We start from the raw sequence: 15,035 nt of genomic DNA, 5'->3' as shown, positions 1-15,035 counted from the left end.
TAGTAGGAACCCATTGAGGTGGTGATGTCCACTCATAATGTCACACTTTTGTAGTAGGATGCACATGTGATACTATCTACTTTTATTAATTCAATAAAATTCCTAGAAGAGTCATCTTTTACAAACTCCCCCATGTTTTCTAAAATGGACATCATATTCTTCAATTATTATGTTGTGTATGGTCATGGTATACATTATTGAGTGTTTAAATATCTAGATATTTAGATCAAATATGCTAATGTTCTAAAAGTTGTGTCTCTCACTATTCTATTCGAAAAATAAATAAATAAGATTGATGATAAATTGCTTACTCAAAATTGACAACAACCAAACAAAATCATGATCAGCAAAGAATTATGACCGCTCAAAAATTATGGCTAAAATTTATTGATCGGTTCTTTTAAATTCATTGTGCTGCGTACTCCTGCTCTCGTGGATGTCATTAAATTTTCTCTTCTCCATCTCATTTCACTGATTGCAGACTCAGGGCTTTCCGTTTTCTCATACCATGGAATCCCTGACTTGCTCCCTCAACGAGGTCATAACTTTTGGACTCGGGATTTTCTTCTTCTTCTACTGCTTCCTCTATAAGCTGAGGAGGGATGCCAGGAAAATGAAATTACCTCCAGGACCACGTCCATGGCCTATCATAGGAAGTCTCCATCTGCTGGGAAACCTTCCTCATCAGTCCCTTACCATTCTGGCAAAGAAATATGGATCCATAATGTTTCTCCGTTTGGGTTCAGTCCCCACTGTTGTGGTGTCTTCTCCTGCCATGGCAAAAGAGTTCCTGAAAACCCATGATTTCGTGTTTGCAACCAGACCAAACTGTGCACTGGGGAAGTATTTATGCTATGATCACAAAGATGTGGCGCTTGCCCCCTATGGAGCGTACTGGAGGCAGAGTAGAAAGCTGTTGACGGTGGAGCTGCTCACAGTCAAGAGAAACGACTCTTTCACTTTCGTGAGAGAGGAAGAAGTGTCCGCAATGATCGCCTCCATCTGGAAGGAAAGCGGGCATGGAGTGCAGTCTGTGGATGTGAAGAAGCCACTCACCTCCCTCACACAAAATATTACCTGCAGAATGTTTGCCAGCAGGACTTACTCTGATAACGACTTGGATGGAGGGCATGGCTTCAAAACAATGGTTGAAGAGATGCTTGCTGTGGCCGGTGCGTTTTGCATTGGCGATTTCATTCCTTCTCTCGACTGGCTCGACTTGCAAAGAATCCGTCGTCGAATGCAGACCATTCACAAGATATTCGATGGTTTCGCTGAAAAAGTAATCGATGAGCACATTAATCGTAGATTGGATGATGGAAAACAGAAGGATGGTTGTGTTAAAGACATGGTAGACGTGTTGCTCGGCATGGCCGAAATGGGGAGCCAGACAATCTCACGAAACCACATCAAAGCCATGATCATGGTAAGTCTGAGAATCAAGGCCGTCTTGGTTTTCACAAATATGATTACAAATTGTTTGAAAGTATTTATTTTATTTTAAAAATATCAATTTCTCGTAATTTATAATAATTCTTTGTAGTCTTTTTAGATTTAATTGTGTGTATTTTAACTTTAACATTTTGAATCACATTTTAATTGTCCCTATTATTCTATGGTGGAGGGTGATAATTGAATGGGTAGGAGGAACTTCTATTTCTTGGGGCACTCACAATAATATATATTTAAAGGGTGGGTGGGAATAGATGGGTGGAGGAGGGTCGAATCCTGATAAGATAAATACTATTCACCACTAACCATAGATTCCCTCTCATCCGATAATTTTTTGATTCTATATATAACATGCCAACTATCTCTCCACACCCACCACCCCGGTCCCAAAGACCCATTCTAGAAATGCCCAAAACCATTCCAGTCTATCTACAGTTGTAGCCTTAGCTGCCCACGATATGATGATTCCCTCCCTCCCTTCCTGTGGCTAGCCCTAAAACACTATTCTCAAACCATCATCATCAGAATAATATAACGTTCAAAATAGAAATGTAACTCATCACATTTCTATTAGTACTCTATTATCTTGATGATGATCACATTTCTACTCTTGAATATTCTATTATTTTGATGATAGATCACAAAATGATATCCCAAACCTTAATACATAAATATACACAATAAAATCTAGAAATACTAAAAAAAAACTATTTTAATTTTGACTATCTCGGGAGGAACTCTATACCAACTTGAGGAAATGAATTATCTATGTGCAGGATATGTTAAGCGCGGGAATGGAAACCTCAGTGACATTGCTAGAGTGGTCGATGAGTGAATTGGTGAGGAATCCTGCAACGCTGGCCCGAGCGCGGGAAGAGATGGAATCAACAGTGGGCAGAAATCAAAAAATAAAGGAGAGTGACATCACGAAGCTCGACTACTTGCGATGCGTGGTGAAAGAAACATTTCGGCTTCATCCACCGTTTCCTCTGCTCCTTCCCCACGAATCGATAGAGGGCTGCAACGTGGGAGGATATTTCATTCCCCCCAAAACGAGGTTGATTGTGAATGTGTGGGCGATGGGAAGGGATGAGAACGTTTGGAAAGATGCTCATCAATTTAGGCCTGAGCGGTTTATGGGGTGTAATAAGGATGTGAGAGGTCAGGACTTCGATTTGCTGCCCTTCGGAACAGGAAGAAGGGGATGCCCTGGGATTTCTATGGGTCTTTCTGTTGTTGAGTTGGCACTTGCTCAACTTCTTCATTGCTTTGACTGGACTGTGGAGGGACATTTGGATATGGCGGAAGAGTTTGGATTAACTGTTCCCAGAAAAAATCCACTGTTTGCACGCCCTTCATGGAGGCTCACAGCTGAATATCCTATATAACACACTGTTCTCTACTAGGCATTCTTGTTAGCTTTATAAGCTAGAGTGCTATTAGTTTATATAGATGTGAAGAAGCTAAGAGTGTTAGTTTATAGAGTGTTATTAGTTTATAGAGATGTGAAGAAGCTAGAGTGTTAGTTTATATAGATGTGAAGAAGCTATGTAGGTTAAATATGTGTTTAAATCACTGTTCTCTGGATATAATTGTGAATGTATATATCAATTATATTTAATAAAAAGTATGTGAAGAAATATGAAACTTTGCGTGTGTCTAAAATCTATTTTCATTTATGTTTTTTGTCAAGCGTTTTAACAGTCTTTCATGAATCGTTTTTAATTAAAGTTAAAAATCTAGTTAAAGAGACGATAAATATTGTCGTTGCTAGTGTCTATTTTGCCACCAAACTGCACATTTGATCATAGAAGAGAGAATCATGCTTCTCGACAAGGTTTGTATAACTAAATTAATTTTTATTTTAATGTTGTATACCATAAACTATAAGTGAATAATATAAATTTTAAGAGTTAATTAAATTTAGATATTTTATTATAAAGAGCAATAACATGGAAACTTTGCGATTTTCAAATGAAAGAGTTTGAATGTGTTAGTACAAAAAAAAATAAAATTGTTTTCAATGATTTTTTTGAGTGTTTGATAATATTGTTCTTATTTTCTTGCCAAAGGAAGTGGTCATTTTTTAGGTAAATAAATGTACATACTATACAAAACTTTATTATGTTCTTTTTATTGAATCATTTAATGCATGTTTATAAGACAATACACATTTATACAATCTAAGAAATTAGCTTGGAACCTTCTTGTATTTCAATGGATTTTTCAAGGAATCATATTAACAATTAAAATAACACCCCTTTTTTTAGGAAACTTACTCTAATATCAAAAGTTTCAATTAATTGTTTAATCATCTTTTTAGTGATGATAACATTTCTTATATTTTATTATTATGTTTTGTGTTCAACATTTATTATTTTATATGAGGGTAAAAGTACAATACAGTGTCACGTTTCAAGCCAACTTATCAACAAAAGTGAATTTAAGTTTTTCTATCTAAAAATTAATTTTAGTCAAACATAGGGTCTATACAGATTCATTATAGATAAGTTATATATGAACCACAGTTTTTCTAATTGGAAGTGTCTACTAAATGTATATTTTATATCACTTTGGGTCTAATTACCAATTCTTATTTTTATTTTATTTGAAAAACTCAATGTTTCAACAACTCCTACTCTTATAAATAATTTTTTTTTTTGAAATGTAAAAAACCCTTTTATAGATCTACAAGTGAATATTCCAAAATCTATCACTTTTATTATTTTTTAATTATTTTTCATATTTTGCATTTTTTTTAATATTGAAAGTAGGTCATTAGCACTTAAATATAAGATTGGTTATCTTGATAAGAAAAAATACAAATTTATTTAAAATTTTTGAAAAAAATATGATGCATTAGAGAAAAGAATCTATGTTAAGATGATAGAATTCATTTCTAATTTGGATAAATAATGAATAAAAAAGGTGGCGGCAAATGAAAATAGTTATATTTCAGTACACACAACTTTTCAAATTTATTGAAAAATATATATTTATAAAAATAAGTAAAAAATATATCCATGCACTAAAGTTTCAAGTTATCAATATATGCAAAAAAATTGAAGAAAAAAGGTAAAATTTATTAAATAAAATGTAGTGGCTTGTGTAACTTCAAATTCAACATTTTCTAATCAACTAAATTATAGTGTTTACTTTAGACAAAACTATGTTCAATTTTCTTAAAATTTTTTGGTATTAAGTATCATAGAATCACAAAGCTCATTTTTTGCTCATTCGAGCATCTGAAACAACAATTGGGAGACCAAGGGTCACAACTTAGAAATCCACTTTAATACAAAAAAAGAATATACATTTTATTAGTTTACATCATTTCAAAATTCAAAACATATATTTCACTTTCTATTGATTCAATTTAAAAAGTTGAATTAACATTGGCCATTTCCTTTATAAAAGTGTGACACAACTTGATATACATTTTTAAATGTTTTGTCCAAAATAAAATTCAAAAATGTAAATAATTCATAACTTAACATATATGTTATTGATTCAATGTCTTGCATGGATATAGTGCGTTGTGGGAATCCTTCCCCTTTGAAAATTGTTGGTTCTCCGAGCCATTTATTTGCCATGCCACTTGTGCCTTCTCTGCTCTCCCCAAGTTTGGGAGGAGTACTTTTTTGTGTCCCATCTCCTCTTATTGTGGTTTTTTATAGATGGTGTCTTAAAAAAGTGAATATTTTTTTCTCACAAAAGGGTTTGATTTGATATAATTTGGACTTAGACTAGTGATGCAGCCATGACTATTGGATCCTCAATGAGAATTGACTAGCTCATGCAACAAGAGTAACACAATGGAAGCAATATAAAAACATAGAAAGATTATAGAATTAGATCATATTATCATCTTAGAACCTCTGATAACCAACCGGTTATCATCATACATTCATCATAGAACATCCAGTTATCATCCGGTTACATACATGCTAACATGCCGGATTACAATCTATCCGGAACTCTTAGAGTCATTTGGATCTCTAATCATGAATCTAAATATTCATACTACTCAACTGCCCTACAAATGATCACATAATACCATATATATACCCTCTGAAACATATCCGGGTCAGCCACAAAAGATTACATTTACCAAGACATGAAAATGAAACTTGTAAATAGGTTGGCGCTAAGAATTAAAGGAAATCTTCTGAAAAAGAACTACCAATAAGTAGGGATAATCAAGAATTTTGACCAAGGACTTAGGAACATCTATCAAGACTCAAAATAGATCTTGATAAACCCAAAAACTACTCTGGAACCCAGAAATAGCCAAACCGGACCTCCTTCTCTTTCTCCTTCAAAGAAGCCAATGTGAACTTATGCCCATCCTTCTCAATAGTGATTAGGTTTCTTTTACAACCATAAATAGACCTTCTATCAAACTGTCAAGGTCTTCCCAACAAGACATGATAAGAACTCATAGATTGAACATCACACACAACCTCATCCCTAAAAGGCCCAATGTTAAAACTCACCAAACACTGCTCTTTCACTTCCAACTTTTGATCATCTTGTAACCAACTCACCTTATAAGGAAAAGGATTGTTAATCCTCTTCAATCCAAGCTTCACTACCATCTCCTTAGATATCAAATTATCAGTACTTCCACTATCCACAATAAACCACCCAATTTGCACACAGTTCGGAAAAAGACTCCTTCTCTAGGTAGGTTCGGTATCGTCATTGATCTTCTCCATCATGACTCTTCTGAACATAAGAGATTCACCTTGCTCTGGTGCATATTCAGTTCCGGTAACTCCACCCTCTAATTCCTCATTTTCCACACAACTTCTTGCCATTCCCTCCTTACATTCATAGAATCTATGTTCGGTTTCTCCACACTTGTAACATTTGCTGGGAAATTCTCTGCTGCTAATGCCACTTCCTTTTCTATGTGTCTTCAGATCTAGTTCTTTACTCAATTTAGGTTTTGATTCATCTTCAACATTTTTCTTCTCCATGCTACCACTCATCTATCCTTTACATCTCTCCTTCTCTCTAGGGTTATTCTATTGTCTTCTTCTCACCTTCTCCTCAACCTTCAAAGCATACTGATAAGTTTCCTCAACTGTGGAAATCCTCAACATAATCATCTCATCCTGAATGTTAAATGCAAGTCCATTTATGTACCTCGCCACCTTTTCTCTATCCATCTCTCTATGTCCAGATCTAATCATCACCTTGTAGAATTCCTCAGTATACTCTTTCACACTCATGTTTCTCTACTTTAGGTTCTACAACTTCTTGAATAATTATAACTCATAGGCTCCCAGTATGAACTTGGCCTTCAATATTGCAACCATCTGTCTCCATTAGGTGATCTAGATTTCACCATTGTCCACTCTATCTCTTTGCAATTCTTTCCACCATAAGGCAGCATGCCCTTTCAACTTAGTCTGTGCCAACTAGATGCTCTGTGGGTCCTTTATATCCTCAAAATCAAAGTAATCCTCCAACTCTTTGATCCAATCAATCAAATCCTTCGGGTTCAGCATTCTAGAAAAGTTTAAAACCTCCACTTTATGAACTTCACTTGCTTGTGCCACTTTTCTCATAAATCTTTCCTCTCTTTCATCTTTCAGTCTTTCAGCTTCCTCTGCCTCAAAATCTTCTCCAACCTCATCATACTCATCCTTAGACTCTAGATTCCTTCGCAAACTAGCTAATGTGTTCTAGATCTCATTCCTCATCTCATTCTTGAAGTCCTCTATCATCTGCTCCACCCTCTGGGGGTTCATTCTTCTTGGTGGCATCTCCTCCTCTGCTCTGGTGAACTGCCTCAACTCGACGATCTGATTATAAATTTTGGTTGCCTCTCCTTGATGATCTACTAGACCAACCTGCAACTTGCCTCCAATCGATTATCTATCTACCCGAAGGAATGCCTCAAGGTTCACAACTGACTCTTCCTCCATCAACAGGTTCATAACCATATCTGATACCACTTGATGCAGCCATGACCAGTGGATCCTCAATGAGAACTTACTGACTCATGCAACAAGAGTAACACAATGGAAGCAACAACAAAACATATAAATATTATAGAATTAGATCATATTATCATCTTAGAACCTCCGGTTATCAACTGGTTACATACAGGCTAGCATGCTAGATTACAATCCATCTAAAACTCTAAGAGTCATCATGATATCTAATCATGAGTCTAAATCCTCATACTACTCGACTGCCAATAGGTCGGACCCAAGAATGAAAGGAGATCCTTCAGAAAAGAACCACCAAGAAATGTGGATCATTAGGAAGGTTGGCCAAGGACTTAGGAACATCAAGAAGGACCCAAAATAGATCCACACACCAAGAAACTGCTACGAAAAAGAAGGAATCTCCAATCAGTAAGCCCAAAACTACTCCAGAACCTAGAAACAACCAAATTGGAAGCAATATCTTGTTGGAAAAGAATCCAAATGGACTAAGAATCTAGAATTAAGCACATGAACAAGCCTAGAAACTGAAAATATGATTTGCAATGAAAAACAGGTAACTACTAGAACATATATGTAGGAACACATAAAACTGCACACTGAACTGAATAAGAACTAAACAAAAGGAAATAATTTGGTTGATGCAAGATTTCTCATATACCGGGGGTGCTCCTGCATCACCTTGTGATTTAAACATGTGAATTTTTTAGTAGTGACAACCTATTATAGAAGTAAAAAATAAAATCTACCCTTGTGCCAAGGGTTCATTTGAAGTTTCCTTTGAATTGGTGTATTATTGGGATGCTATTCTTGAAAGACAATCATGGTTCTAGGGTAATCTCTCTTGTTGAAACTCTAGGTTTATTCATTTAATCCTCTCACTAAAACCTTGATTATTCTACCTATTTGGATTTTCCCCCAAAACTTCCTCTTCACTTTTGATATGAATCTTACTATGTCTATGTTGGGAACATTGTAGTTTAGTTACTTTTTACTCTTAGACAACCTATTATAAAATTTAGATTAATCAGAGCTATGCATGCTCCATTTGATAAAATTTATCTTATAGGTGGAGGAACATTCATAGAGTTACTCTAGATTAGGAAGACATCCCCTTTTGTTGTCAATGTTTGTTTCTACTAGTCATTTGACATATGATTTCCATTGCCTTAGGTCACATGTGCTTCCTCTTGGTGGAATAATGCTCTTTAATAACATGTTATTGCCAATGTAGTTAATAATGGTTTTTCTTCGAGGGATTTTGTGCCTCTTGTCCATGTTGATCCTTCCTTGTAATCCACCCCTCTCTTGATAGGTGTTGTTTTTGTGCCTCCTTCAATTAATATTGTTACTTTTATTTGATTGCTAAATTTTCTCTAGTTTGGTGCTCTTCCTCGTGTTTCATCCTTAGTTGAGGTATTGATGGATGTTCTTGCCACCTCTTCTCCTATTCCATTAGATTTGGATAATGAGGTTTCTTGGATACCAATTTCTTTAGATTTGAGCATTATGGAGAAACAAGCTACATCAATATTCCTGCAAGTGTGTTTTCATGATTGGTATTGTCTTTTCATTTCATGTTACTACATCAACCCTCGAGGGTCTTTGGTGCAATCACCAGTTAGGAGAGATCTCAAAGAGATCAATCTGGACCGGGCACCAAGAGTAAACACAACAAAAACAAGATGATATGATGGAGTGTTGGTATTATGGATGTGTTGCATTAGTTTTGTCTTTGATGTCAACACTTATCCTTCTGGAGATCTATGGTTATATTGAACCAACACATTGTATTCACCGGTAAGGTTAGTGACTTATGCATAGTTACTGATATATGCTCATTGGTAGGTTATATGGTGCACTGATACTGATGATGACTTGTTATCATCTAAAGATCACTTGATTATGTCGAAGACATGGTTTGGATACTTGGTTTTGGTGTTTTGGTTATTGATCTAATCGGGTTGACATATTTGTTATTATTGATAGATAGGTCTAGGTTATGGACCGGTACATGCTATCTATTCCAGATTAGCACAACACATTATGGAGATGATTTATTGATTGGATATTATTGTTGCAATTGTATTGAGCCGACATGTTGTAATTGATTTGAATGTAATATTCTTAGTGATCTGACCTTAGCATTTGGTCTTAGGTTTTGTATAAATGTAAGATCTCTTTTGTGAGATGTAGATGTACCATGGTCATGGTATGGTATTGTAATCTCGCATGAGAAAATATTGAAGATCATATGAGCATATCATAGAGCGAATCAAGAAGACATCATTTGAAAGTTCAAGAAAGGTTTGAAGGTGTTTATCAGAGCTTAAACCGGCATTGAATCTAGCATTGCAGATGCACTTTGAAGCAACAAATTATTCTAGGATTTAACCATCCTACTGTAGTCATTGCGACTCCCATTTGAGCAGTGTGCTCTAGGCGGTTGGCCTTTCTGCATGTGTAGACCCCATTTGTGTACACATACTATCTGTAGTAGTATCATCTGATTGTGGGTAAGGTTTCCCACCTTGGTTTTTCCACTTACAGGGTTTCCACGTCAAAAATCTTCGTGTTATGTGTTGTGGATGTTGTTTTTGCTTTTGTTTCATGCATTAAGTTTCATCAGTATTGATATTCACTGTTAATTTGTTTAATTGACATTAAACTTGGTTTACTGGTATTAAGTATTAAGTTGAAGTAATTAATAATTGGGTTGAAATTCATTGACAACTAATTCACCTCCCCCACCTCTCAGTTGTCCTTCCAGTTCCTAACATGGAGGCAATGTAGAATTGAATGAATTAGATCATGAAAACTGATTACAGATAACCGGTAACATCCGGTTTACAAGATTCGATTCACTAGCCTGCTACATACATTCTCAATTACAGAATCGATCAACTCTAGACCTCTAATTCTTAAGATATATCTTCTATGTTCTTCCTAACTGAATTATGATGCTTAATTATATTGATTTATATGGTCTAGAGGGATTCGATTGGCCCAAGAGGGATCAAATGCCAAAGAACAAGATCAAAAGTGTAAAACACCAGGTCAACCTCCACCAAAGAGAATCCTTTGGAAAATACAAAGGACAAAGTGTGGATCAAAGGGAAGGTTAGCCACATGCCAAAGAACATTAGAATCCATGAGATGAACCTTCACAAACTACATAAAAGATCTGCAAGATTCACCAATAGTAAATAGGTCCAAGCGGTTCCGATGTTCTAAGCCAGAAAACTGTCTTGGAATTCAGAAGTGATAACTTGCCGAAAAATGATCCAAACATTTCGTGGTTTAGGACTAAGGAAGATGATCATGTTCATAAGAAAAATCCTACTCCGGAAGATCCAGTGAGAAAATGCAGAAAGCAATGCTAAAATTGTAAAATAAAAAACAAACAAAAAAAGAAATGTTTTTGGTTGATGGAAGATTGCCAAGAACCGGGGATGCTCCTGCATCAGACATTTGGGGTTGTTGAAAAAGTGAGTCTCTCACTTTGCTAGGGTCAGAGGAAAACCAAGGTGGTCCACCTCTTCCTGAGAAATCCAAGATGAATCTTCAACTGGTGTATCCTTGCACTTCACAAGATACTCCTTGTCCTGAATTCTCCAAGTACTACACCCAATCCTATTGTCCAAAATGTCTTCAATCTGATTTGGATCCTTCTAGGGAAACTGTTTCTCTAAGTCTGCAATACTGTCTTCATTGAATTATGATTCATAATACTGATGTAGATCTGTAATGTTGAATATAGGTGAAATACTCAAACTATCTGGTTGGTCCCCTTCATATGCATTTCCAGAACTGAACTTCCTTAAGATCTTGCAAGGTCCAAACTTCCTCATCTGCAACTTGTTATAGGTTCCAAATGGAAATCTCCTTTTTCTTAGATACACCATTACTTTATCACCAATTTTAAATTCCTTGTCTCCTCTTCTCATCTACTTTCTCCTTATACTTGTTGTTCGTATCCTCCAAATTCTATTTAATCTAAATATGTAAGGTCATCATGTGATCTGCAAACCCTTCTTTTTTTGTAGTCCTCTTGTGTTCAAAACTGATAGCTCTCAATTCTGATATACCTCTGGGGTGTGCTTCGGTAACAATCTCAAAAGGTGTTCTTCTAGTATTCTTGTTCATTGAATTATTGTAGGCAAATTTTGCTTGTGCAAGAATCAAATCCTAACTTTTGATCTTCTCTCTAACTAAGCATCTCAATAAATTTCCCAAACTACTTTTTACTACCTTTGTATGTCCATCAATTTGTGGGTGAAAAGTAGAATTGAATTTCAAATCTGTCTTCATCTTCTTCCGAAGCGTTCTCCAAAAAAACCAACAAACTTAGTGTCTTTGTCTCAAAATATGCTCTTAGATAAGTCATGTAATCTCACTACCTCCTTGAAAAATAGGTCAACTACATGTACTGCATCTGATCTCTTCTTACAAGGTATGAAATGAACCATATTCAAGAATCTATTCACCACCACAAATATAGAATCATTTCCTCTATGTGTCTTAGGTAACCCAAGTATGAAATCCATGCTTATGTCCTCCCAAGGTCTCTCTGATACTACCAAAGGCTTATACAATCCAACGTTCTAATTACTACCTTTTGCAGCTTGATAAACTCTACAACTCTGCATAAATTTCCTAACATTCTTATGAATTTGAGACCAAAAGTAATGTTCACTCACCAATGCTACTGTTTTGTCAAAACCAAAGTGTCTAACTAATCCTCCACTATGCTTCTCTTTTATCATATTCTCTCTCATATAACTCTTAGGTATACACAACTAAACTCCTTTGAATAACATCCGATCATGAAAGGAATAATCCAACCACTTTCTTCTATCTACCATAAGCGATTCTCTACATGCTTTCCATGGTTTTACAAAATCTGGGTCATAATCATGCAAGGTCTTCAACTCTTCAAATCCTAATATTGTCACTCTCATCTCTATCAGAAAATTCCTCCTTCTACTCAATGCATCAACAACTTTTTTTGAATTTCCACTTCTATGCTTCAACACAAAGGTGTAACTCTGCAAGAACTCTACCCATGTCATATGTCTCTGATTCAACTTACTCTGACTATTCAAATACTGCAAGGCTTGATGGTAAGTATACAACACAAATTCCTTAGGAAATAGGTAATGTCTCCATTTATTCAAGGCTTGAACTATGGCATAAAATTCCTAGTCATACACTGAATATCTCCTCCTGGCATCATTCAACTTTTCACTAAAAACTCTACTTCTCTCCCTTCCTGACTTAACATGACTCCAGTTGTATTTCCACTTGCATCATAGTCCACTTGTAATACCTTGTTGAAATCTGGTAAAGCTATCACAAACTACTCAGTGACCTTTTGCTTCAACAATTCAAAACTTTATTTTATCCAGTTGTCCACTTGAATTCTTTCCTATCTCCTCTCATTGTCTGAGTCATAGGAATGCAAACCGAACTGAAATTCTTGATAAACTTCTAGTAGAAACTAACCAATCCATGAAATGATCTTACCTCTCCAATGCTTTCCGATTTAGGTCATTCAATAATTGCTCCTACCTTCTCAGGGTCCATCTTCAATCCATCCACAAATATCACAAATCCCAAATGGACTAACTCTTCTTTCATGAAATTACACTTCTTTAGATTTATCAACAACTTCTCTTCTCTCAACCTCTACAAAACTTGTCTTAAATGCGACAAACGCTCCCCTTTTATCTTATTGAAAATCAGAATGTCATCCAAATATACAATAACAAACTTACCCAAGAACTTCTTCAATATCTCATTCATCAACCTCATGAAAGTAATCGATGTATCAGTCAATCCAAATGGCATCACCAACCATTCATATAATCCTTCATTTCTCTTGAATGTTGTCTTCTACTCATCTCCTTCTCTGATTTAGATCTGATGATATCCACTCTTCAAGTCTATCTTTGTGTAGTATTTGGCTCCACTCAAACAATCCATTATGTCATCCATCCTAGGTAAAGGAAAGTGATACTTCACTATGATCTTATTTATTGATCTAGAATTGATACACATCCTCCATTCTCCATTCTTCTTAGGTGCTAACACTGTTGGTATTGCACAAGGACTCAAACTTTCTCTGATCAAACCTTTCCTCAACATCTCCTGCACTCATCTATTCAACTCCTCATTCTCTACTGATGTCATCTGATGTGCATCTTTGTTAGGAAAACTAGCTTCAAGAATCAGGTCCATGCAATGAATGATACTCCTCATAGATGGTAATCCATCAAGCACATTATCTGAAATGATGTCTTCATATTCTGTCAAAAACTCTTTTATCTCATTTGGTTGTTCTTCTTCATGCTTTGGATTCGTAGTCTTCTTAGGAACTAAGGCAAAACACACATTTTCATATCTCATTCCATCCACCAAACAGATTCTAGAATTCATATAGACTTCACTCTTCAAAGGATCCTCTAAGGGAAACAAGGTTTTCTTCATCGCATTTGCTACAATAGTGTATAAGTTCTTTGTTCCATCATGTATTACCTATCTATCAAACTGCCAAGGTCTCACCAACAAAAGGTGATAAATATCATGATATCACACAAAGCTTCATCATGATAATTCCCAATTTTCAATTTCACCAAGCATTTATCAGTTACTAAAACCTTATGATCATCCTGAATCCATGCTATCTAATAAGTCTTAGGGTGTTTCAATCTTTCCAACTTCAATTTATTTACTATTTCTTTTGAAACAAGATTGTCCAAACTATCACTATCAATAACTACTTTATAGCACTTACTAGATACCTTACGTCTGGTCTTGAACAAATTTCACCTCAACAAGGGCTCTTCATCATCTTCGTTATGACACAAAGCTCTCCTCATCATCAACAATTCTCCATCTTCCAGTTTGTTAGCTGATCCAGTGGGGATTTCTTTTACCAATGTTGTTCTCCTAGTGTTCTCTGCCTTCTTACATTTGAGAGCACAATGTCCTTCTCCTCCACATTTAAAAAAAATTCCTCTAAACACTCTCTTATCTTGTCTTATGTCATCTTTTCTAAAACCCTCATTCCGATAGCCATTAGGTTCTCTCCTCCAGTAGAAATTTTGTCATCCTTTCGGTATGAGCTACCATATTTGCTTACTTCCTTGTCCTTGTTTTGATCTATACAGGTTCCTCTTCCTCTGAAATATCCTCTTCCTCTGAAATATCCTCTTCCTCCTTGAAATCTTCCTCCAAAAAAACTTCCACCTCTACCTCTTTGTCTTTGCTCATGTGTCTTTTTCAACTTCTCTTTTTCTTTCAGGGCATATTGATAAACTTCTTCAATACTCTACAAATTGATCAAACTGAGTTCATCTTGTATAGACATCTACAATACATTCAAATATCTCACAACTTGTTCAAAGTCATCATCGACATGTCCGGATCTAATATTCAACTTATAGAATTCTTCGATATACTTCTTCACACTAGATTCCTTCTGCTTCAAGTTATGCAACTTCCGAAATAGATTTACTTTATAATAAATTGACATAAACTTTGATTTTAACTTGTCAACCATCCGCTCCCATGATTTGATCTTCTATTTTCCTCTTCTTTGTCTATCAACCTACAAATGCT

At 35.6% G+C, this 15,035-nt stretch overlaps 1 protein-coding gene across 1 annotated transcript; it reads left to right on the top strand.

Annotated features, from left to right (window-relative positions):
- The first annotated feature begins 324 nt into the window (after positions 1-324).
- On the top strand, positions 325-3,117 carry LOC131044353 (cytochrome P450 71AU50-like). Its single transcript, XM_057977669.2, has 2 exons — positions 325-1,426; positions 2,229-3,117. Exons 1-2 carry the CDS (start codon positions 509-511, stop codon positions 2,838-2,840), a joined length of 1,530 nt encoding a protein of 509 aa, XP_057833652.2. The 5' UTR covers positions 325-508; the 3' UTR covers positions 2,841-3,117.
- Positions 3,118-15,035: the final 11,918 nt, after the last annotated feature.

Source organism: Cryptomeria japonica, chromosome 6 (genome assembly GCF_030272615.1).
Source record: "Cryptomeria japonica chromosome 6, Sugi_1.0, whole genome shotgun sequence".
Classification (NCBI taxonomy): domain Eukaryota; kingdom Viridiplantae; phylum Streptophyta; class Pinopsida; order Cupressales; family Cupressaceae; genus Cryptomeria; species Cryptomeria japonica.
Note: the sequence above shows the minus strand (reverse complement) of the source record. Positions and strands in the feature narration are given on the sequence as shown.